Raw genomic sequence first — 26,136 nt, forward strand, 5'->3', positions numbered from 1 at the left:
TTATAGGTTACCAGATGGTCATCATTACAGGACCACCTAACTATCTGTAACATGTAGAAGAATGTACAAAGTATTATAGAGAAACAAAGTCTATAGTTATACAATCGGTAACAGAATCCCATTTATCCAGATCAGCTTTTATTCCCCTGTTCTGGGGACAGCTACTAGTAATATACATGGTTATTACAGATATTGTTAGATCATCGTCCTTCAGTCTACATGCAGGTTATATCACTATATACTGTGTCATAGTAACATGTATACTGCTACTGTGCTGCTAATTATTATGGAGGATGTTAGTATTGTCCTATTACACAATGTGCCCTCCATCAGACCTGGTTAATAACATGTGAGAAGGAAGGATGTACTGTAACCCATAGCAACTAGAAATCCACTATCAGCAGTCTAGTGTCAGCAACCTAACACATGTAATAATGATTGGTGGTACTTATGTAATATCTGGGCTCCCATTTTTCTTATTAGACTGCGTCCGCCCGCCACACTATATAAAATCAACTCCATGCGTAGATGGATAGTAGGGGTATGAAAAAATGGGGTGCATTTAACATAGGAGCCCAGATAATACATAAGTACCTGATTGGTTACTATGTGATACAGGTAGTACATAGTATTCAGAGTGCGTGAGGTAAGGCAGCAATATGGAGGCATGAGGGAAAGAAGAGAGACCAGAGGAGACCTGTAGGGTGGTACACGGCCGTAATACAGGGTTCCTATAATCAGTGGTGTAACTATAGAGGATGTAGAGGATGCTAGGGGGGCCAGCTGCTTGGGGGGTCCCGAAAAGGAATCTCACTGAATTCTGTAAAAAATTATATATATTTTTATCTGTAATCACTGCTTCGGAGCCCAGCGGTGTATGTACACAGGGAGGGAGGCAGAGTCCAGCAGTGTATGTACACAGTGATGCAGAGCTCAGAGGTGTACATACACAGGGAGGGAGGCAGAGCCCAGCAGTGCACGTACACAGGGATGCAGAGCTTAGAGGTGTACATACACAGGGAGGGAGGCAGAGCCCAGCAGTGTACGTACACAGGGAGGGAGGCAGAGCCCAGCAGTGTACATACACAGGGAGGGAGGCAGGGCCCAGCAGTGCACATACACAGGGAGAGAGGCAGAGCCCAGCACTGTATGTAAACAGGGAGGGAGGCAGAACCCAGCAGTGCAAGTACACAGGGAGGGAGGCAGAGCCCAGCAGTGCACGTACACAGGGATGCAGAGCTCAGAGGTGTACATACACAGGGAGGGAGGCAGAGCCCAGTAGTGTAGTTACACAGGGAGGGAGGCAGAGCCCAGCAGTGTACATACACAGGGAGGGAGGCAGAGCCCAGCAGTGCACGTACACAGGGAGGGAGGCAGAGCTCGGCAGAGCACAGACACAGGGAGGGAGGCAGGGCCCAGCAGTGCACGTACACAGGGAGAGAGGCAGAGCACAGCACTGTATGTAAACAGGGAGGGAGGCAGAACCCAGCAGTGCAAGTACACAGGGAGGGAGGCAGAGCCCAGCAGTGTATGTAAACAGGGAGGGAGGCAGAACCCAGCAGTGCAAGTACACATGGAGGGAGGCAGAGCCCAGCAGTGTATGCACACAGGGAGGGAGAGCCCAGCAGTGTATGTACACAGGGAGGGAGGCATAGCAAAGCAGTGCATGTACACAGGGAGGGAGGGAGAGCCCGGCAGTGCACGAACACAGGGAGGCAGAGCCCAGCAGTGTATGTACACAGGGAGGGAGGCAGAACCCAGCAGTGCAAGTACACAGGGTGGGAGGCAGGGTCCAGCAGCGTATGTACACAGGGAGGGAGGCAGAGCCCAGCAGTGCATGAACACAGGGAGGGAGGCAGAGCCCGAAAGTACACGTACACAGCGAGGGAGGCAGAGCCCGAAAGTACACGTACACAGCGAGGGAGGCAGAGCCCAGTAGTGCATGTACACAGGGAGGGAGGGAGAGCCCGGCAGTGCACGAACACAGGGAGGGAGGCAGAGACCAGCAGTGCATGTATACAGGGAGGGAGGCAGAGCCCTGCAGTGCACATACAGAGGGAGAGAGATAGAGCCCGGCAGTGCACATACACAGGGAGGGAGGCAGGGCAGAAGCATTTGCTGCATTCAGAACATTTATATGGCTTCTTCTCCTGTGTGACCCCTCTGATGTCGGACAAGATGTGACTCCTGGGAAAAACATTTGCTGCATTCAGAACATTTATATGGCTTCTCTCCTGTGTGACTCCTCTGATGTCGGACAAAATGTGACTCCTGGGAAAAACATTTGCTGCATTCATAGCATTTATATGGCTTCTCTCCTGTGTGACTCTTCTGATGTCGGACAAGAACTGACTTCTGGGAAAAACATTTGCTGCATTCAGAACATTTATATGGCTTCTCTCCTGTGTGACTCCTCTGATGTCGGACAAGATTTGATTTCCGGGAAATTTTTTTGCTGCATTTGGAACATTTATATGGCTTCTCTCCTGTGTGACTCCACTGATGTCGGACAAGAAGTGACTTCAGGGAAAAACATTTGCTGCATTCAGAGCATTTATATGGCTTCTCTCCTGTGTGACTCTTCTGATGTCGGACAAGAACTGACTTCTGGGAAAAACATTTGCTGCATTCAGAACATTTATATGGCTTCTCTCCTGTGTGACTCCTCTGATGTAGGACAAGAAGTGACGTCTGGGGAAAACATTTGCTGCATTCAGAACATTTATATGGCTTCTCTCCTGTGTGACTCCTCTGATGTCGGACAAGACCTGACTTCTGGGAAAAACATTTGCTGCATTCAGAACATTTATATGGTTTCTCTCCTGTGTGACTCCTCTGATGTAGGACAAGAAGTGACTTCTGGGAAAAACATTTGCTGCATTCAGAACATTTATATGGTTTTTCTCCTGTGTGACTCCTCTGATGTAGGACAAGAAGTGACGTCTGGGAAAAACATTTGCTGCATTCAGAACATTTATATGGCTTCTCCCCTGTGTGACTCCTCTGATGTAGGACAAGATGTGACTTCCCGGAAAAACATTTGCTGCATTCAGAACATTTATATGGCTTCTCTCCTGTGTGACTCCTCTGATGTAGGACAAGAAGTGACGTCTGGGAAAAACATTTGCTGCATTCAGAACATTTATATGGCTTCTCTCCTGTGTGATTCCTCTGATGTACAACAAGATCTGACTTCCCGGAAAAACATTTGCTGCATTCAGAACATTTATATGGCTTCTCTCCTGTGTGACTCCTCTGATGTAGGACAAGATGTGACTTCCGGGAAAAACATTTGCTACATTCAGAACATTTATATGGCTTCTCTCCTGTGTGACTCCTCTGATGTAGGACAAGAAGTGACTTCCGGGAAAAACACTTGCTGCATTCAGAACATTTATATGGTTTCTCTCCTGTGTGACTCCTCTGATGTAGGACAAGATCTGACTTATGGGAAAAACATTTTCTGCATTCAGAACATTTATATGGTTTCTCTCCTGTGTGACTCCTCTGATGTCTGAGAAGCCGTGATTTACATATAAAGCCTTTGCCACACTCAGAGCACACATGTGGGTTCTCTCCTATGTGACTCCTCTGATGTATGAGAAGCATTGATTTACATGTAAAGCCTTTGTCACACTCAGAGCACACATGTGGTTTCTCTCCTGTGTGACTCATCTGATGTATGAGAAGCTGTGATTTACATGTAAAGCCTTTGTCACACTCAGAACACACATGTGGTCTCTCTCCTGTGTGACTCATCTGATGTCTTAGAAGCTGTGATTTACATGTAAAGCCTTTGTCACACTCAGAACACACATGTGGTTTCTCTCCTGTGTGACTCCTCTGATGTACCAGAAGCTGTGATTTACATGTAAAGCCTTTGTCACACTCAGAGCACACATGTGGTTTCTCTCCTGTGTGACTCCTCTGATGTATGAGAAGCTGTGATATATATGTAAAGCCTTTGTCACACTCAGAACACACATGTGGTTTCTCTCCTGTGAGACTCATCATATATGAGGTGAGAACAAATTAGTTGCTGATGGTTTCTTCTGTCCAGCAAATACAATTGTGTTTGTTCCTCCTCCTGAGGTGTAAGGAGATATGATGTATTTAGTTGGCTTGAGCGGAGAACAATTTCCCTTTCCACGTCTTCTTAATTTGAATCCTGTTCCTTATATGTCCTGTAAGAAAGTAAATATGTAAAAGCATAATGTTACCAGGATAACGCTACTATTATTGTATAACATGTAAACTAGGCAGGTGGGGGGACATTTTGGAAGAAGCAAGGGGAAGGGAGGAAAAAGGGAACAAGGTGTAAGAAAAGTGTATGAGAGACACACAGCCAAGAACAAATATTGTCCATGATACGGATTTATAATTTCAGGAACCTTCTGCAACTGTAACAGGTCACATGACAGGGGCAACGGAAAAGCGAAAGCTGAAATGCCATTATCTGAATGCTAGGAGTTTAACTGGTAAAATGGGGGAACTAGAGACCCTAGTTTTGGATCTCATAGGTATTACTGAAACTTGGTGGGATGAATCACATGAGTGGCGAATATAGAAGGTTATAGTATGTTTAGGAAAAACAGATTAGGTAGAAGGGGGGGGTATGTTTATAGGTTAATCCATTCTTAAAACCATACATAAGGGAAGACATATACGAGAGCACAATGGAGTCAGTAGAATCTGTATGGGTAGAAATCACAGGTAATATTAAAGGGGCTACAAAATTTATAGTAGGAACATGTAATAAGCCACCCAACATAAATACGGAGGAGGAAAAAGACCTCTTGCTACAGGTGGGAAAAGCTTAGGGGACATTATTACTATGGGTGACTAACTACCCAAAAATAAAATGGAAATATAGGTCAACTAGTACCGCTAAGGGAAATGTTTCATTGAATGCCCTAAATCCCCACTATTTGTACCAATTTATTGAAAGTCCAACCAGAAATAACAATATCCTGGATCTCTTGAGAAGCAACAACGGGGACATTGTTACTAACATAACCATAAGGGAGACATTGGGGAACAGTGATCACAATATGATCACATTTTATTTACATTTTAACAAATATAATATTGGAGCAACTAGGTCCTTAAATTTTGGAAAAGCAAACTTTGGAAAGTTTGAGGAGTCCTTAAATTATATAAACTGGAAGGAATTATTTAGAGGGATGGATACTACTAAAAGGTGGCAAACTTAAAAAAACAAATACTGCTGGAGGGCACTGATCAATTTATTCCTAGGGTAAATAAAAGAACAAATGTCAAAAGGAAGCCTATGTGGCTTAACAGCAAAGTCAAATTTGAAATAGCTAAAAAAAGGAGGGCACTAAAAATGTTCAAACAAGATGGGACACCCAAAAAGGTACTTGTGTAGTTTCACGGCACCAGTTACGTAGTCAGCGTAGCGTCCATTTCAGAATCAGGTTACAATAGCGCTGCTGCCAGGAGCGCGCATCTCATAGCACACATGGCATCGGCAGAATCTGTGTGTGTATGGGTACCATAAGGCAGCCGTTGGACTACGCTGATAATGGAGCTTCAAACAAACAGTGTAGCGCTGCTGCCGGCGCTATGCTGATAACGTAGCTTAGAGAAGTAAGGCAGCCAGGACTCAAACATAGCGTAGCGTAGAGCTGGCGGAATGAAACTACACAAGTACCATGTAAAAATACAAATCAAGATGGCTAAATTAGAGACTGAACATAAAATAGCTGCAGATAGCAAATCCAATCCCCAAAAATTCTAGTTATATAACCGGGAAATGGTTAAGGAAGGAAAATATTGTCCCACTAAAAATAAGCAGGGTATCCTGGTAATAGAAGGAAAAGAGAAAGCGGAAATATTATTATTAAATAGTCAAAAATAGATTACAGTACCTAAATAGTAACAAATCTCGTGGCCTGGATAAAATGCACCCTAGGATACTAAAAAAACTCCTGTCATAGCACTACCATTATATCTAATATTTGGGGAATCTATAAACACGGGGACAGTACCAAGGGACTGGCGCAAAGCTAACGTAGTATCGATATGGAAGAAAGGTAGCAAAAAGAGGATTTTGGTACTTACCGATAAATCCATTTCTCTGAATCAGCAGGTGACACTGGAAATCACATTGGGTTTAGAGTTGGGAATGCTGGGAGCTAGGCACTACTAATTTGTTTAGGGAAAGCTGGCTCCTCAGCCCCCAGTTAGGAAATTGTCCTACTAGAGGAGATGGTAAATAGTCAACTGAGACAACAAACATGCAACCAAACCATATCTATAAGCGTAACCAAACTTGCACGAAATACAAAAGACAGGAAAAACTCCAGAGCGGGGAGGTCGTCCAGTGTCACCTGCTGATTCAGAGAAATGGATTTATCGGTAAGTACCAAAATCCTCTTTCTCTATCATGCAGCAGGTGACACTGGAAATCTCATTGGGGAGGTTCCAAAGACCATGCCCCGGGTGGGAGAGCTCTGAGGATCCTGCAACACAAGATGACCAAAGGTCGTAGTGGAAGAAGCAAAAGTATCAAATTGGTAAAAGCGAACAAAAGTGTTCACTGATGATCACGTGTCTGCCCTGCAAAACTGAGAAGCCGTAGCTCCTCTTTGAGCTGCCCAAGATGTACTCACAAATCTAGTGGAATGAGCCCTCAAGGTCGAAGGTGGAGTCTTCCCCGCCTGCACATACACCTGTGTATTGGTCAGACGTATCCACCTAGCCAAGGTCTGTTTTGACGCAGGACAGCCTCTGCGGAATGCGTCATAGAGGACAAAGAGACAATCCGACTTTCTGATAGATGATGTCCTTGACACATAAATCATGAGAGCCCAAACAACATCCAATGTAGATTGAGAAGGGGAGTCACCCCGAAAGGCTGGAACCACGATGGGTTGATTTACGTGGTAATTTGACACCACCTTCAGAAGAAAGTACGGATGTGTACGCAAATCCGCTCTATCTTCATGGAAGATAAGATACAAGGCCTTACAAGATAAGGTGCTGAGCTCAGAAACTCGGCAAGCTGTAGCTGAAGCCAGCAGTAGCAGAGTCTTCCAGATGAGGAACTTCAGAGGTACATCCTCTAGAGGTTCAAACGTCCTGGACTGGAGAAAATATAGAACCAAGGCTAGGTCCCAAGAAGGTGTCGGCTGGACAAACGGAGGTTGGACCCATATTACCCCTTGCAAGAGAGTTTGGATTTCTGGGATGAGCGCTACCCTTTTCTGAAAGAGAATGGATAGAGCGGAGATCTGAACCTTCAGAGATCCCGAACGAAGACCAGCGTCCAGGCCCCTTTGGAGGAACAATAACATCCTGAACAACTTAAATGTTCTAAAAGGCCATCCCTGAGATCTACACCAGTCTGCATAGGAGCGCCAAATGCGATGATAATGTGCCGCCCAGCATTGTTTACGAGCTCTTAACATCGTCGGAATGACCGGTCCTGGAATTCCCCTGGCTCTTAAAACTTCGGTTTCAAGAGCCTCGCCATCAAATGGAGGGACGACAGCTTCTGATGGTGGAACGGACCCTGTTGTAGAAGGTCGTGCCGCTGAGGAAGAGGAACTGGTTTGTCCACCAGAAGTTGTTGGATGTCGGAGAACAAACTTCTGCGCGGCCAAAATGGGGCAATGAGGATTCCCTGGACGGATTCCCTTTTCAACTTTTTAAGAACCTGGCCCAGAAGTGGAAGAAGGGGAAACAGGTACACAAAGCTGAATATCCACCGTATTGCTAGGGCATCGGTCCCTATGGTGTGTGGATCCCTTTTCCTTGCTACGTATCTTGGAAGCTGATGATTTCTTTGTGATGCCATCAGATCTACCTCGGGAGTTCCTCAACGATGCGTGAGTTCCAGGAACACCTCGGGATGTAGGACCCACTCCTCCTGGGTGGAGATCCTCTCTGCTGAGAAAATCTACCTCCAGGTTTTTGACTCCCGAAATGAACACGGCGGTGAGAATCACCTGTCTGCTCTCTGCACACTGTAGAATCTTGGATACCTCTGCCATGGCCATCCTGCTTCTCGTGCCTCCCTGTCGATTCACATAGGCAACTGCTGTGGCGTTGTCCGACTGAATCTTCACCGGCCTTTCTTGAAGATAATCCTGTGCTGCTAGCAAGGCATTGTAAATTGCCCTTAGCTCCAACACGTTGTTGGATAATTGAATCTCTCTGAAGTCCCATCTCCCCTGGAGACGAAGACCGAGCATCACTGCTCCCCATCCTTAGACTGGCGTCTGAGGTTAGGAGAATCCAGTCCCAGATGGCAAATCTTCGTCCCTGTCTGAGGTGATCCGAGTGGAGGCTTGACGAGCCAGAGCTGATAGCCGAATCAGTCTGTGTAGAGATAGATGTGAACCCGCTCCATTCCTTAGGAGATCCAGCTGGAAAGGTCTTGAATGGAATCTTCCCCAAGTTACCGCTGGGAAGGAAGCTACCATCTTATCCAAGAGCTGAACACACAGGTGAAGCTGAACTTGACGCGGTTGCAGAACCCTGCGGGTCAACATTTTTATGGAACGGATCTTGTCCTCCCGTAAGAACACTCTCTGTGCTGTGGTGTCCAACCAGAGTCCCAAAAAAAGAATCCTTTGGGAAGGAGTCAGAGTGAACTTCATGAAATTCAGAATCAATCCCGGGTTGATGAGGGTCTGAACCATCAGATGTGCTTGTTCCTCCAATAGTGCAGCCGACGGTGCCTTGATGAGCAGGTCGTCCAAGTATGGTATTGCTTCACCCCTTGATGTCGGAGTGAGGCGATAATGACTGACAGAGTCTTTGTAAAAACCCTGGGTGCCGACGATAACCCAAAAGGCAGGGCCCTGAATTGGAAGTGGTCCTTCCCTATGGCAAACCTTAGGTAAGCCTGGTGAGGCTTCCAAATGGGAATGTGAAGGTAGGCATCCTTGATGTCCAACGAGAGCATGAACTCGTTCGGTTCCAAGGATGCAATGACAGAGTGAATCGATTCCATCTTGAAGGGTTGGTATGAAACCAATAGATTCAGGTATTTGAGATTTAGGATGGGTCTGGCTGACCAGTCTGGTTTTGGCAATACAAAAAGATTTGAGTAGTATCGCATGTTTCTGTGTCGCCGGAACCTGGATGACGACCTGAGACCTTAGTAAGATATCTATTGCCTCTTGAAGAGCCAATCTCTTGTCCAAAGACACGGGGAGAGCTGTGGTAAAAAACCGCGTGGGAGGAGGAAGGTCGAACTGGATTCGATATCCGTCCGAAATGAGCCTGCGAACCCAAGGGTCCTCCGAAAGGGAGAACCACTGGTTTCTTAAGTCCAATCGGCGAGCTCACACCTGCGGTTCCCCCACGAAAGCTGGCAAACCGTCATGCCACCGGTTTCTGTGGTGGCTTAGGTTCTTGAGGTCGAGTGTTGGAGTGAGGCCAGGCTCCAGTCCTCTGGAGGACTGAAAACCACGTCCTCTACCTCGAAAGGAATGCTGCGGAGGAAAGGACTGAAAAGCCGGTCCTGTATAATGATGTCGTGCTGGTGGAGCTGTTGAGGGGAGGAATTCTAACTTACCCCCTGTAGCTTGTGAAATCCATTTATCTAGCTCCGGTCCAAACAGGATGTCTCCTGTGAATGGGAGTCCTTCCACTGCTCTCTTGGACTCAGCGTCCACTTGCCATGAACGCTCTCCTCGCGGATATGGTGTTGGCCGAGATGCGAGCAGATGTCAGCTAGATATCCTTTGCAGCGTCGCCCAAAAAGGCTGCAGATTCCTTTATGTGCTCTGCTAATTGACCAATTTCATCACGAGACATACCCCAGTCCAATCCTTCTAAGATCATTTCCGCCCACCTAGCATTGGCCTTGTTTACCCAGGCTAACACTATGGAAGGTCTTAGCTGGGAACCTGCCACCATGTAAATGGTCTTTAGGGTGGCCTCTAGTTTGCGGTCCGAGGGATCCTTCAAAGATGATGCTACAGGGACCGGTAATGTCGTCCTTTTGGATAGTCTGGACACGGATGCATCCACCGATGAAGGAGTCTCCCATCTGCTTAAAGCAGCAGGGTCAAAGGGATATAAAGATGGGAAGCGTTTAGGTATCTGAAAACGCTTATCTGGGTGTTTCCATGCTGCTAAAAGTTGATCCTGGTTTGGGCAATTAAAAGCAATAGCAGACCTCTTTGTCTGACCAAACAGATCCAGCTCCTGAGGTTGAGGAGCAGGGTCCTCTGGTAAATTGAGAACCTGCTTTACCACTATAATAAAGGCTTCTATGCCGCCAGGGGTAGGTTCCGGTTCAACAGGATCATCCTGCACCTCCTCCCACTCCCCTTCCTCCATTTCTTTAAATGGAGGCTGTTCCTCGTCAAAATCATCTGACTGTAAAATAGTCTGCAAAGTCCGCTTTTGGCTAACCGAAGCATGTGGGTCCTGTTCATTGAAGAAGCTAAGGACTCCACAGATTTAGCCAGGGTTGAGGCCCACGCAGGTTCTGCTCTGCGTGACTCGGCCAATTCTGCAGATAATCTGGACATATTCCCTGCTAGCAGGGAAGCCCAGTGGGGAGCAGGAGGCTCGTCCACCAGAGACCCAGGAGGGGAAGCAGAACAGATCTGACAAACCGCGGCTTCCCGTCTGCTGAATACTGAGAGAATTTTGCATTACAAGAAATGCAAGTAAATGCCTTCTGGGATGCCTTGGCGTTTGACCTGCCCGTAATGTTCCCCGCGCAAGTCCGGTCTGTACAAGCCACTTGCACCCTCCTCTCACACACACACCACACTTAAGACTTAACCAAAGGCTGTGGGTCCTGGAGGAGAGAACAAGCCCCGTTACCCACCAATCACCTCTGAAAGTGTGTGTGTGTGTGTATATATATATATATATATATATATACACATATATACATACAACCACGTACTTGCAGCGGCACTCAGGACCAATAAAAGAACACACAGGGGCAGCCCAATGTATGCCAACGTTTCAATAAGACTTTACTTATTTTCCTCAGGGCAAAATACAAATAAAAACTCACCGTTATATGTGCTCATGCCTTCACCAAAACAGTCCAATTGAGACGCAATCCCTGCAGCCGCCGGAAGCCGCCAGGAAGCGTCCCACATCCATGACGTCACCCAGTGCACCCGATCACCCGTACAATAATAAACAAGAAATAATGCAGCTGGAAAAAATAGAAAAATATAAATACACATCAATGCATATTATTAATCAACAGGTATAAACATATAGTATATAATAATCTTAAAGAGAGATCTGTTGTATAACGAAATGACTGTAAAATTCACAAGAAGCAGCTGAGACCCATTGTCTCATTTAACCCTTTAGGGCTCAATGAATCTAGTTTAAAGATCCATTGCGCTTCACGCTGTAACAAAGCTTTGGACCTGTTACCTCCCCTAGCAAGTGGTGGAATGTGGTCAATAATTTTGTGCTTAAGAGCCGTTGGAGAATGCCCACTGGCAGCATAGTGTCTTGCTACGGGCTGCTCACTATTGCCCTTCAAGAACGCTGCTCTGATGGATAGACGATGCTGTGCCATGCGTGTCTTAAACGCACAGTCCGTCTTGCCGACATAGTATTTGTCGCAAGGATATACTAAAACATAGACCACATATTTGGTAGAGCAGGTAACACGATGTTTAATGGGAAATGACAGATTTTTAAAGGGGTGCTTGAGGTCAGTGCCAGTCCACATATAGCTACAGGTTACGCACCCTGTGCATTTAAAACAGCCCATTTTAGGAGCACCAAAGAACATAGAGGGAGCAGGTTTTTCAAAATTGGTAATGTCACTATGAACCAACCAATCCCTGAGGTTGCGACCTCTGGAATAGCTGGTAACCAGCTTTTTATCTTTGAGGCTAGGTAAATCCTTGTCACTGGTAATGATGGGCCAAAATGTTTTAATGTCTGATTTGGCTGTTTTACTGCAGGTATTGTATCTATTTGGCCAGAACATCCTATTAGTGGACTTTTTATTGTTTTTACGTTTTAGTGCTTTAGAGCGGGATATTGCTAGAACTTTATCTTTGGTTAACAATAGCTGTTTATAGTCATAGCCACGCTCGACAAATTTCAATATCATATTGTCTAGTTGCACATGTAAATCAATGTCAGAGCTGCAAATTCTGCGTACTCGCAGCATCTGGGAGTATGGTAAACCCTTGACTACAGACTGCGGATGGAAGCTGGAGGGAGACAATAGCATATTGCGGTCTGTAGGTTTCACGAAAAGCGAGGTTAAGAGAGAGCCATCCTTCAGACAGATTCGGACGTCCAGAAAGTCAATCTGACTGTGATATATTACACGTAAGTTTGATAGGGCTGGTACTATCATTTTGACGACTAATGACCTCCATAAGGGACGTCGCGGAACCACCCCAAACTAGACACATATCGTCTATATAGCGTGAGTAATAGATGACATTTTTTGAGATACACATACATATACATACACACACATATATACATACACATATACATATATATATACATACACACAAATATATATATATATATATATATATATATATATATATATATATATATACACATACATATACACACACACACACACACACACACACACACACACACCCACAAGGGTTAACTGGTTACAGTAGTCCTATGAATTAGGAAAAGAGCAGACCATTAATTAGGGTAATACAAGTGTGTGTGCAGCGTGTAGTAATTGGACCGCGCCATGCCCACCTCAGGCTCTAAAGCCTATAAATCACCCCCTCACTTTACTTACTGACCGACAGCGTCCCTGCGATGGTGCCCTTTTTTCAATCACAGCGCGCGTCTCCTCTCCCGCGCCCGGCGCTCAGTCGATCGATTGCTCCCCCCTGGCGCACCCCTCCGCCCTTACACAGAGGACAGGGGGGAACCCTGGAGCCGGAGAGACAGCAGGTATCAGCGCTGGCCAGTGGGCGCGATACAAGATGGCGGCGCGCCACGAGTGAAATGCGGCGTCTGCATGTAACAAGCGGCAGTTACAGGAGGAAGAAGGGGAAAAACACTTACCCCCGGAGGTTACTACCGCATGTGGCTGGCAGTCCCTTTAGCTGACTAGAGCTGGCAGGAGAACAGTTGTCTGGGCAGGTGCCTTTCAGGAGGCCCTGACCAACAGCCTGGTCACAGGAAACATGTGTGACAAAACAAGGCCACGCCCCTTTCCGTCATATGTTGTTCTCCCGCCTCTTTCTGCGCTTCAGCAAAGAGAATTGCAAAATGCCGGCGATAACCGGATATTATCACTGACTGTATTCATATCTGAGCTGTGTTCCCCAGACTGCTGTATACAGGGGACATCACAGGGCGGTATGTCGGACAATAATAGGATGTTGTACTGAATAATCCAAACAGGTTATTCCATTAGGCTGAGTATGTGTGCTACTGGAGGGAAATATTCCCTCATGTTATGTAAATGACTAATATGTTCCCAAAGCTTTGTATACTGTATCCCATACTGTTACATATGCATATGAAGGCAAGAAGATAGTTTTCTGGGCACAGGAGAAACTGGTAGGGAGGATCAGCGTTGCCCGTGGTTACGTCACTGCCTCCAGGTCCTGTTCTTAGTAAACTGCGATGATATCATGAATAAGGGATTTGTGACTATGAAGTTAATTATGGCAGTCTTCCCAAATGCGTATTACTTAAATATTGTAACTGTATATGTGGAGACAAATGGTCCGGCTAGAAGAGACCAAATGCTTAGATTAGAATCTGGTCAGTTTGCGTATAGTCTGTGTTTCAGGGATCAAAGGGCCTCTATACAGTTAGTAATAGAGACAAAACTAGCTGCCCAATACACTTCCCCCAAGGTCTACGGTCAGTCTCCAGAGGAGAGATCTGTTTACATGAAGGTGTGAAATCCCTCACATACACAAGCTTCAAAGCCAGATGAAGGGAGTGAGTTAATCAGCCCCTGGACAGGTAATAGGAGACCCTGTTACATTCATGCAACTGCACCCAGCATAGGAAGAGTTAAGAGGGAGGGGGAGAGGGGTACCTTTGGGATGTAAGGGGGTGTTTGCAGGTAGAGAGGGGAGAGATGTGAATGAGAGTCAGCGCTGGGAGTCATGGACTGGCGTGTCCTGCCCATCTGAGCTTAATCTGAAGGTAACGTGGTAAGGTTCTGATAACGTGACGAATACTGATGGTCTTTCTGTATATAATGTATATAGACTGTAATTGCTGATTTTACATGTATAACCCGTGTGTAAAATAAAGTTAATACTTTTGTACCTTTGCTATTGTGTATTCCTGTGCGATCTTTGGAACTCGGAGTGACCCCGGGGCTCTGCGTGAGGCATAAGTCGCGCTGCGCTGCTGCATGATCCCGGGATCCTCACAACATGGGCGCAGGATACCCAGACCCAAGCTTTTTGATAAGCAGGGAAGGGTTCACTGATATTCTTTAAGTATATGTGCTGCAGAAGCAGGCACTCAAAGTGATAAATGAAAACCTGCAGGAGCAGGCAGAAATGTGACCAGCTCCCTGGGCACAATTTTCTAACTGGGGGCTGATGGGTCTTAGAGGGGAGGAGCCAGCCTTCCCTCAACAAATTAGTAGTGCCTAGCTCAAAGCATTCCCAACTCTAAACCCATTGTGATTTCCAGTGTCACCTGCTGCATGATAGAGAAACCAACTCTGAAAATTATAGACCGGTCAGCCTTACATCCATTGTGGGAAAATATTAGAAGGAATAATAAGAGATAGTATCCAAAATTTCTTAGAACAGGAGAAAGTGGTAAATAAGGCTCAGCATGGGTTAGTCAAAAATACATCATGTCAGACTAACTTAATTAGCTTCTATGAGGAAGTCAGTAGAGTAGGGGGCTGGACTTAGGGAAATCTGTAGATGTAATACTGATTGATTTCGCTAAAGCTTTTGACACGGTGCCTCATAAAAAATTATTAATGACACTAGGTAATTTAGGGATAGGAGATAAAATTTGTAATTGGATTAAAAACTGATTGCACAATCGGGGACAGAGAGTGGTGGTAAATTACATACATTCCAGCTGGGGTAAGGCCCAAAATGGAGTCCATCAAGGTTCAATATTGGGACCCACCATTAATGATATTGGAAGTGACAGTGAGTAAAATTGAGTAAGGAAATAAAAACATAGGAAAGGATGCGGAAACCACTACAAAGTGACTAAAATAAACTGGAAACGTGAGCGGAAAGGTGGAAAATGCAGTTCAATGTTGATAAATGTAAAGTACTCATTATGGGAACAAAAATATACAAGCTACTTATAGGCTATATGGAGTTATTATATGGAATTCTGCTGTAGAGAAGGACTTGGGGGTCACCATAGATGACAAAATGGCCAATAGTGCACACTGCTCAGGTGCAGCACCAAAAGCAAACCAGACACTGGCATGCATTAACAGGGGTATGGATTCAAGGGATGCCAATGTGATAGTGCCTCTTTACAAGGCATTGGCGAGACCAGGAGAGTGGTGGTGGAGCACTTGAATATGCTGCAATTGCAGTGTAAAAATAGATTGATCAATTGGGCAGTTGTTAAACGTGATATCCCAATTGACAGTCCATGATAGTCCATGTATGAACTGGGTATGGTGGGTGTGCATAGACCTGACTGGATGCCTTGTACCTTGCTTCTGCTCATGTGAGATACAGATGGTCCTGACTCACAATCGGGATAGGCTCCAAGAATAAGCAGGTGGTGGTGTCCCAGAATGAAGTTTCCAGTTGAAATGGTATACAACAAAAGTTGGGGATCCAATATTGAGGTTGGTGGGGGTGAGCTGGACCAAGTGGGGTAGCAAATAAAAGAATCCAATGTCCAACAGGAGAGTGTGCACTGATGCGTTTCGTCGTCCTTAGACAACTTTTTCAAAGGAGTACCACTCTGGATCTGGTCAGGGTTTATATTATTATTACTATAATTTTATTTATAGGGTGCCACAAGTGTTTCGCAACGCCGTACAAAGGAACAGTACAGGGAGACAAAACATAGCATTACATTGAATAAATAACAAATATAGAGTACAGGTAAAGAGCGCCACAGTTCAATACACATTACCGCTTAAATATAAGTAGTGAGGACTTAATCAACATACTACTAGAGGCTCATGGCCAATGATAGAGATGAGTATGTGGACGAAGATGGTCACTGAGTATGGGAGAGCTGTGAGTGAAATGTGAAGAGAAGAGGGCTTTGACAACAGGAGGGAAGAGGGCCCTACTCTGAGGAGCTTACAATCTAGTGCAGGGGTGGCCAAACCGGTCCTCGAGATCTACCAACGGCCCACGTTTTCCAGGTTACCTAGCTGCTGCACAGCTGTAGTCATTACTAACTGTCACATTTTAAAACCTGCTGCATTCATTCATACTACACAGGTTGCCTGGAAAACATGGACCATTGGTAGATCTTGAGGACAGGTTTGGCCACTCCTGATCTAGTGGAAAGGGAAGACAGACACATGACATGAGGTGCAAGAAAGTGGTAGGGGGGTGGAGAACCTGCCTCAGGACTAGTTTATGCAGCAGAAGGATACGCTTTGATGAATAGGTGAGTTTATATACCATTAAAAAGGAAGTGCATCATTTGACAATTACTCAATTACCCATTTGATCATTCTTAATAGATACCATTATTTATCTTACACAACAAGGTTGTGTAGATAATGACATTATAGGAGGCAGTCAAAATATTATATTTATTAAACTTTCATAGAGAATCACAAATAAAATCAGTTTATCTAATTGCGCCCCACTTCCGGTTTTTGGAACGCAGGCCGTGTCCAACTTCCGGTCAGTGGAACGCAGGTTGCTTATATGCCTGACAAAAATGCAAAAGGAAGCCTATATTGAAATGTGCCTTTAATAGGGCTTAGAGTGGAAGAGGGAACAGAGATGGAGGGACGGCGGTATCCGTATCTCCAACATACTTCTGGAGTACGCATCTGCCGTCACTTCCAGCCAGTGGAACGCAACCGGAAGTCCGGAACTTCTGGTTTCTGGTTGTTTGTCCGCAATTATCTAGAGGAAATATCGCTATTGATATTAGAATTTGCAACAGGAACCTTATATCTACATCTATAATAAGGCGGGCAATACTATAAAATGGGCAAACTTAGAGTTATATGTATTATCATATCAAGTGTGCTACTTCCCGTCTTGTAAGAACTATATAGGTTGCCATGGTAACAAACTTTTCCAGTAATAGAAAATAAATGGGACACAATGCATTTCCCACTTTGACCACAAGAGGCATTTTTGAGAGGATTCCTAGATCACAGCATATCCTGTGTTGTGAGCCACTACCAAATATACAGTAAATAATATTAAAAAAAAACAGTCATAATCTAAAAGATGCTGATCAAAAGAATAAGGATTTTTCACAATCAGCAACAGGAGGAAAAAATAAAAAATTTAAAAAAAGAACAATATATGAAACTAAGAACATGGTATATATTAAAGATGTAGTTTGTTACAATGAAATAAACATAGAAATTCAGGTTATTGGAGTTTAAAGACATACATTTAGTTCAACTTGATCATTCAGACCTTCAGGATAAATACAGTTCATTATATACATCCGATATATTTCTTGACGGGAGAGGTTGTTGAATCGATCTCCCCCTCTTTTGGGTTTTTTTATGTGCTCCAGCCCTACAATGTTCAGGCACTTGGGATCATTGTTATGGTGTATGAAATCATGTTTGGAAATGCTATGATTGGTTACTCCATTTATAATCATAGCGTTTCCAAAGCTTGCCCGACTAAGGGGTCCCCAGGTAACACTCTCCCCAGATGTCTTCGGACTAGAGCCAGGGGTGTTCTGCATGCTGGGGGTGTGCTTGCTGCAGCGCAATGCCTGCAGTGACAAGCACCCACTCAGGACAGTGGTCCTGCAGCAGGGAACAGCTCTGCACCTGAAGAGGCCAGGGACTGACCCTACCCCTGGTTTTCCACGAAGCAGGAATGCGGTTTAGTCCAAATGGAAAACTAATTAGGTCATATTTCAATGATCAGAATAATTGTTACATTACTCCCACCTCTATAGATCAGCCTACATAGTCTTAAATCCCTACCTTTTTGCATTTTATATGTCTCTCTCTATTTCTAACATTTGCATAACCGGTTTTAATAGCCCCAAAAGTACTGTCTCTTTTCTCTAGCATACTATATCCCTTCTAATAATATCCAGCTTATATTATCTCCCCCCCCCCTTATTTCCATGCCTACTAGCTCTGACTTTTACCATAGGCTAGCATTATACCTTTATCCATAGCTTTCTATTTACATCATTTAGGATGTTATGGTGGCTTCAAGTTTATTCTCTTATAATATTTGTGTGTATTTTTTACACCCGGAATGACAATGAAAGTTACAATGTGATATTTAGTATGTTGAGCATACTATCCTTACAATGTTATATCTGTTCCATGTCTTGTGTCAGTAGGTCTCCCCTCCCCCAGTTCAGACCGTACAACTACTCGCCTGAATCAATCCACCCAGAGGCTGATCCTCTATCACCCGGACTCCCATGACGGACTTACATATAGGCTCTTTCAACGTCTGAGGATTCCACTCTCCAGCCAAGCGCAGAAAAGTGCTACGATACCTACGTAAGCGTTCCCTTGATATTGTTGTTTGCCTCCAGGAAACACATCTTCTTCCCCCAGAAATTGCCAAGTTACAAATGCTAGGCTGGTCAGTTATACCCTCGGCCCCCTATTCTAGAAAAGCTAGGGGTACTGTTATTTTGGCATCCAAATCCCTCCATGTTGAGGTTACCTCCACTACCCCAGACCCTGAGGGCAGATATCTTCTTGTACATCTCAAAGTTCATAACAAACCTTTTATTCTATGCTCCAAATATATACTCCAAATTATTCTTTAAGAGGATTATTAGCCTTCTCATGCCACATGCCTCATCCTCCTTAATTCTCTGTGGAGATTTTAATCTTACATCCCACCCTATAGATAGATCTGCACCTCCAGACACACTAGAGAACTTCCCAAATTAGGGATACCCTTTATACACCAATCATTGCAGTTAGCAGATTCATGGAGAGCTTTGCACCCCACTCTTAGAGAATATACTTGCCTTTCCGCAGCACATAACACTTTTTCACGGATAGACTTTATATGCGTCTCTACTTCTCTGTTCTAACAATTAAAAAATCCCGATATTTCCCCCATCATTTTATCCGATCATGCCTTTATCTCAGCTTCATTACAGATTATCAAAGAATCTTCCTCATATAAATCATGGCGCTTCCCAGTCCATTTAATTCACAGACCTAAATTCCAAGACCATATCAATTCTGTATGGCAGGACTATGATTCACATAATGACCACATGCTAGGAAAACCCCCCCGATTTACTGGATGGCCATTAAAGCTGTACTTAGAGGTGCTATCATGGCATTCGAGACCTCCTTGAAAAAACAACACGCATGCTCATATCTCCTGCAGCAAAAATCACTTACTGAATCTTACTCCTTATAAATAGCCCACCCTTCTCCATCACTCAAAATGAAATAGCTCCGTGATAAGACACTCTTGGATGAAACGTTGCAAAATATGTCAGGCAAACTCCAATGTATTACTAACTATAAATACCACAGATTTGGTAATAAAACTAGCGAACTTCTCACCAACATACTCAACTCTTCTAGACCTCCTATGCTGATACATCCCCTCACCTTACCAGACGGATCTCTTACCACCTCCAACTCCCAGATCTCCCAAATAATGACTCCATTCTATTCCTCAATCTACACAGCCCCCCTCTCAATCATCACGACACTTGCATGACTGACCCCACTACTAACCAAGAATTTTGGGATTCTCTCCCCCACCCTCAAGCCCCTTCTCACCTCCTCTCAGCACTTACCTCCCCAATTTCATTAGACGAAGTTACGAAAGCCATAAAATAATTAAAGCCAGCAAAAGCACCAGGCCCAGATGGATTTTCAGGTTATTTCCATCGCTCCTATATAACCAAATTAGCCCCAATCTTGGTATCCACCTTTAACTATATCTTGCAGAATAACATCACCCCCGCCCATTTTAACTCAGCAATAATAAAAGTTCTTCCCAAATCAGGCAGAGACCTGTCCAGTCCCGGTTCACATCGTCCTATCTCCCTACTTAATTGTGATTACAAGCTCCTAACAATAATCTCAGCTGAACGTCTCAGCCCTATACTCCCTCACATTACTCACCCAGACCAAACAGGCTTTATAACCGGTAGATACTCAGTAAAGAACATTCGTAAATTATTGGCAGCTATCCAATCTCAAACCTCCCCTACTGATCATTTCACTCCCAAAATAGTCCTATCCCTAGATGCCAAGAAGGCCTTTGACTTCGTGCTATGGCCCCACCTATACAACACCATGTCAAAATTCGGCCTCCCCCTTCGATTCATCGCCTTCCTTCAAACCCTGTATACCTCCTCTTCCTCACAAATAGCATGTAACGGGTTCCTACCCCCACTTTCCCAATAACTCGAGGTACAAGACAAGGGTGCCCACTCTCCCCCCTTTTATTTGCAATAGCCTTAGAACCCCTCACCATAGCATTAGGAACCTCCGCAGCATTCACAGGTATTACAGTTAATAAAATAGAGCTTAAACTAGTACTCTTTGCTGACAATACGATTTTACTTGTATCTAACCCCATCAACTCTATGCCCGCAATTATGGATATTATTTCATCATTTGGACCTACAGATGGGGCAGGTCCCATCTTGGCAGGGGATGGCGCTGGCAACGCCAGCCGCCATCCCCCGCCAGCGCCATATCGATGGCGACAAGGGGACGCGCGCGCACGAGAGGCGCGCGCGTCCCCTTCTGACTGCGCTTCCGTCGCTTCCCCCGGGTCACCGCCGACTTGTCGGCGGTCACTCGGGGTCCCCGCCGCCTGCCCGCACCCCCCCCCCCTAACCCTGTCCGCCTCCCTGAGGCGGAGACGGACAGGGTTTCCGTCGGCGATCCGCCAGCCAGGATGTAGCCTGCCCCATCTGTATTTCTGGCTACAAAATTAATACCAATAAATCTGAAATTTTCCCTATATCCCCCCCCCCCCCTCCCTCCTGATTTGACCTCTCACCCTACCCTCTCCCAATTCAAGTTACAACAATCACACAAAATACCTTGGAGTGCAGATTCCCAGAAACCTCTCTAACTTGTATAAGATTCATTTCTCCCCATTAATAAATTCCATTAAAACACAATTAGATGGATGGAACAAATTACCCATTTCATTACTGGGGAGAGCTGCCGACTTGAAATCCATAGTTTTTCCTAAAATACTATAACATCTACAACTCCTTCCTTGTACGATTCCTAAATCTGACGTTCTAACACTCAATGGTCTCATGTCTAAATTTCTATGGTGTGGTAAGAGATCCCGTATGTCACTCGGCAAATTAATGAAAGATAAAACTGATGGAGGCATAAGTATCCCAAATATCCTACATTACTCCTGGTCCGCTCATTTCCGCATTATCTCAGATTGGCTATACCACTCCTCTGTTTACACTAATGCCGAACTTCTCTCTTAAGTGTCCTTCTACATTCACCCAGAAACCTTATCCCCATCCATATAAAACCCCATATCTTATTCTGTGGTAGTTATGAAGCCTGGTTACATATCAACAAACATCTCCACAGAGATCACTATCACTCCACACTTCCCATTTGGGGAAACCCTCTATTTCCACCATCATTATCTAACCCCCACTATCTTTCCTGGAAATTGATAGGCCTAGATCTAGCCACGAAAACCTTTGATCCTGGGGGAACTATACTCTCTTTTGCCACTCTAAGCACTACTTATAACCTCCCCAACAACCAATTCTTCATGTATCTTCAAACCTGCCACTTTATAGCATCAAAAATATCCGCTCTGCTCTCCACACATAGCACCGACCCACTTTTACCAGTTCCTGCTATTCCATAAGCACAATATTAGAATGAAATTCCTATATGATATACTCATCACACATTCCAGCTCCCCTCCAGCTTCCACACTAACTCAAGCCTGGCAAATAGACATCCCAGACATAACACACACACATGCTACTTGGAACATTTAACACTACAATGAAACTACTACAATCCTCTTATTTACAAGAAGTTCTTTTCTATATATATCCCCTGCTCAAAATAAACATATGTCCCCTAATGCGACAGGCCTTTGCCCAAAATGTGGTAGGAGAGACGCTAAATTCTTCCATGGTATTTGGGCTTGCTCAAAAATCTTGAAATTTGGGAGAAAAGTCCTAAACTTCATCAGTGATAGGTTACATACCGGATTCCCTCCTGACCCACAAGTCTGCATTTGTCTTTGGTTTGATAATTGGATATCTGCCTTCAGATGCTCTTCATATATACCTCTACTCACTGTGATATATCTCACTGGATAGTTTCTTCCACTGTGATGTTGACTGAACTACGCTCTAGAATGTTACAGCTCCTACTGTTTGATAAATGCACAATGTTCCTCACCAATGCCACATCATCATTGTTCTTCATGGAAAAATGGCACCCCTTTATACTTACACTGACTGACTCTCAGAAAGCGATGTTGACATAAGTGCAGCACTTCATTGGTGTCCATGTCGACACATGACAATGAATATGAAAACATTCAAAAAATGAAAAATAAATCTTCAAAAACTCATGTCAACCTTTTTCATTGTCGACCATAGCCATGTCAGTGTTTTGCATGTGCCATTTAATCCTGGGGCTGCCGCGAATTGCGTGGGAGTGCAGCGAATTGTGGGAGAGGGGGTCGCGGGGGGTGGGTGCCGCGAATCGCGGGAGGGCAGGGATCACGGGGGTTGCCGCGAATTGAGGGAGGGGGGGGTCGCCGCAAATCGCGGGAGTGGGGGTTGCGGGGGAGGGACGCGAATCGCCAACACAGAAAGGTCAACACATGTAAATGTTGACATAAGTGTGGCACGTCATTGGTGTCCATGTCGACACATGACAATGAATATGAAAACATTAAAAAAATGAAAAATAAATAAAAAACTCATGTCAACCTTTTTCATTGTCGACCATAGCCATGTCAGTGTTTTGCATGTGCCATTTAATCCTGGGGCTGCTGCGAATTGCGGGGGGGGGGGGGGGGTCATGGGGGTTCTTTTTGCCGCGAATCGCGGGAGGGGGGGTCGCGGGCATGTTTTTGACGCAAATCGCGGGGGGGGGGGGGGAGGGGGGTTGCGGCGGGGGGCGCTCACCTGGTGGCTGTGGAGTAGCAGTGCTGGGCAACATGGGGAGGCAGAGGGTGTCTGGCACTGTGGGCTCACTGGGCTGGTTCTCAGTCATGTGAGTTAGAGGCTCCACCCAGCGTTATACACACTTTGAGTGACAGATGTAGCCAAATATATAAGACATGAGGGAATATAAAGTCTCCAAAACAGCCGTACAACAGTTGCGCTGCCTTCCGATATTCAAGTGAATAAATAGCAACAGTTCAGCCAGCGGCACTCGCATACAACAAAAACACTGACTTGGCGAGCTCAGTAGAATTACATGTTTCGGTTTTAAATAACCGTCCTCAGATACAACAAAATGACAAAGAAAGCTTACCTTTATAACTGTGCTCAGAAACCATCACCACCCACACCGTGCAGGATACCGGAAGTTCACTGTGTCTCAGCAGAAACCTTCCAGACAATCCAGGGAAACACCAGGTCATAGCATATACATTCCATCAGTCTGTGTGTTAAAGTGACAGGATGTATTAATAAGTGCAAACGAGAGACTTGATAAAGGGCGATCAGCCCGAAACGTTGACTCACTACTACTTGTGTCAGTTGTGATCATTATTGCCAGTCTGCCGCCGTGCAGCTAGAAAATCTTGAGAGTGACCTCTATTGCATATTACCTATATATATATATATATATATATATATATATATATATATATATATTAATATTAGGGTGGCCAATCCCGGGATAGGCGGGAACCCGGGATTAGACCCCATAGAACGCCGGGATTTCAATCCCAGGATTGGAGTTTCCAATCCCGGGATTTCAGGATTAGACTGCGCATGCGCAGTCTAATGCTGGGCGGAGTCTGAGTGTGTGCTCAGACGCTGCCCGGCTTCTCCCTTACCCGGGCAGTATGGCTGTGCGCATGACGGGGCCAGAGGTCACGCTGCGCAGGCCAAGCAGCTGCACAGACCCGTCCAGCATGACATCGTCACCCACCTGCCTGCCCGGCTCCTGCTGCTGACCGCTCGCCCGCCCGCCTCCCGCCATCATTAATCAGCTGCCCACCCTCCCAGCTTCACTGACCACCCTCCCGGCCGCACTGCACATGTAAGTAAATATAAGGGGAGGCCGGGCAAGCTTTTTTAATTAGGGAAGCCAATCCCGGGATCAGGCATTTTTCAATCCCGAATTCCCGGATTGAAAAAATGCTCCGGGATTGGCAACTATGATATATATACCAGGGTTGCCGACTTCAAGATTCTCCTCTCCGGGAGAAGCCCAGAGAGGAGAGTTTCAGCCGCCGCTCAGGGGGCGGGGCTTACGAGTGACATCACTAAGCCCCGCCCCCATGTTGTCAAAGCAGCTAATTCATTGATCTCCGTGGAGGGGGCGGGGCTAAAATGACGCGATTGTGCCGTTTTAGCTCCGCCCCCTCCTCTGAGACCCGAGGATTGCAGCATTTTAATGCCGCAATCCGGGGGTCAGCGGGGGTCCCCCCTGAATCCGGGAGACTCCCGGAAATTCCGGGAGGGTCGGAAACCCTGATATATACATATAATGTAAGCTCCACAGGGACAGGGACTGATGTGAGTGTTCAACTATACCCTGTAAAGCGCTGCGGAATATGTATGTGCTATATAATATAAATATACTGGTTCCCTTATAGAGGGCAGTCAGTGTGGTTAGTGCAATGCTGTAATTATATATATATATATATATATATATATATATATATATATATATATATATATATATATATATATATATATATATATATATATATATATATACTGGTTCCCATACAGGGAGCAGTCAGTGTGGTTAGTGCTGTTATCCCCAGCACTGCCCGGTGTTAGTAGAACAGACATATATAACACAATACTCGGCATGGTCAGACTAATCACATACCTTGCTGGGTATTACAGACCCCTCAGGACCACAGTAATCCGGGTCTCCCAGCTGCTGGTACCAATGTGTAAGTACAGGAGGAGTCAGTGCTGCTTCTGTCTCCGACTTACACCCCCTACTTCCGGGTCACTGTGTGCACTATTTGCTGGTCCTCCACTTCAGTGTCAGGCCGGGCGCGTCCCTGCTATCATTGCACTTCCTGTTTGTGTCAGTCCCCACCCCCTTTCTATTCCTAGAGAGGTGTGTGTATACGGCGATGCTCCGGCGGCCATTTTATGTAAGGGCAAATCCCTGCTGGCTATATACTTTTTGCCCACAGTTCAGTCTCATACTACGGACGGTAATGACAGTTTGCAGGTTAATATTTAACTCCTTATGTTCTACAAATAAACGCACAAAGGGCACATTATTACATAATATATCGCTAGGTCTTAGTTATATGCATTTATTTCATTCATTTTACGGAATAATCCATTGTCCGCAGGTTAATATAATTATTCTCTCCCACTATACCCTTAATAATAAAGGAATACATGTGTATATGGGTTTAGTCTTCATTTTGAGAAATGTGGGTTTAGATGTAATACAAATATAGATCAGGTTTAGGCTGAAGGTATTGGCAGAGAGAGAGACTGACTGCAAATCTCTAGTGCACCAACAGCAGCAGCAGCAGCAGTCATATAGCCACAGGGTCACCACAGGGTTATTACCACAGGGATATTACCACAGGGATATTACCACAGGGATATTACCACAGGGATATTACCACAGGGCTACCACAGGGCTATTACCACAGGGTTATTACCACAGGGCTATTACCACAGGGCTATTACCACAGGGTTATTACCACAGGGTCACCACAGGGTTATTACCACAGGGTGATTACCACAGGGATATTACCACAGGGATATTACCACAGGGATATTACCACAGGGCTACCACAGGGCTATTACCACAGGGTTATTACCACAGGGCTATTACCACAGGGTTATTACCACAGG

At 45.2% G+C, this 26,136-nt stretch overlaps 1 protein-coding gene across 1 annotated transcript; it reads right to left on the reverse strand.

Moving 5' to 3' along the window:
* LOC146076008 (uncharacterized) lies at positions 1-25,277 on the reverse strand. The gene is made up of 4 exons (XM_083185764.1): positions 25,136-25,277; positions 23,600-23,728; positions 11,015-11,161; positions 1-4,184 (listed from the first exon to the last, which is right to left on the reverse strand). Exon 4 carries the CDS (start codon positions 4,012-4,014, stop codon positions 2,134-2,136), a length of 1,881 nt encoding a protein of 626 aa, XP_083041890.1. The 5' UTR covers positions 4,015-4,184; positions 11,015-11,161; positions 23,600-23,728; positions 25,136-25,277; the 3' UTR covers positions 1-2,133.
* Positions 25,278-26,136: the final 859 nt, after the last annotated feature.

Source organism: Crinia signifera, chromosome 4 (assembly GCF_055691185.1).
Source record: "Crinia signifera chromosome 4, ASM5569118v1, whole genome shotgun sequence".
NCBI classification, from domain to species: Eukaryota; Metazoa; Chordata; class Amphibia; order Anura; family Myobatrachidae; genus Crinia; species Crinia signifera.

Bases quoted from the DNA above. Each gene is read 5' to 3' on its own strand.
- LOC146076008 (XM_083185764.1), bottom strand. From the start codon at position 4,014: ATGATGAGTCTCACAGGAGAGAAACCACATGTGTGTTCTGAGTGTGAC.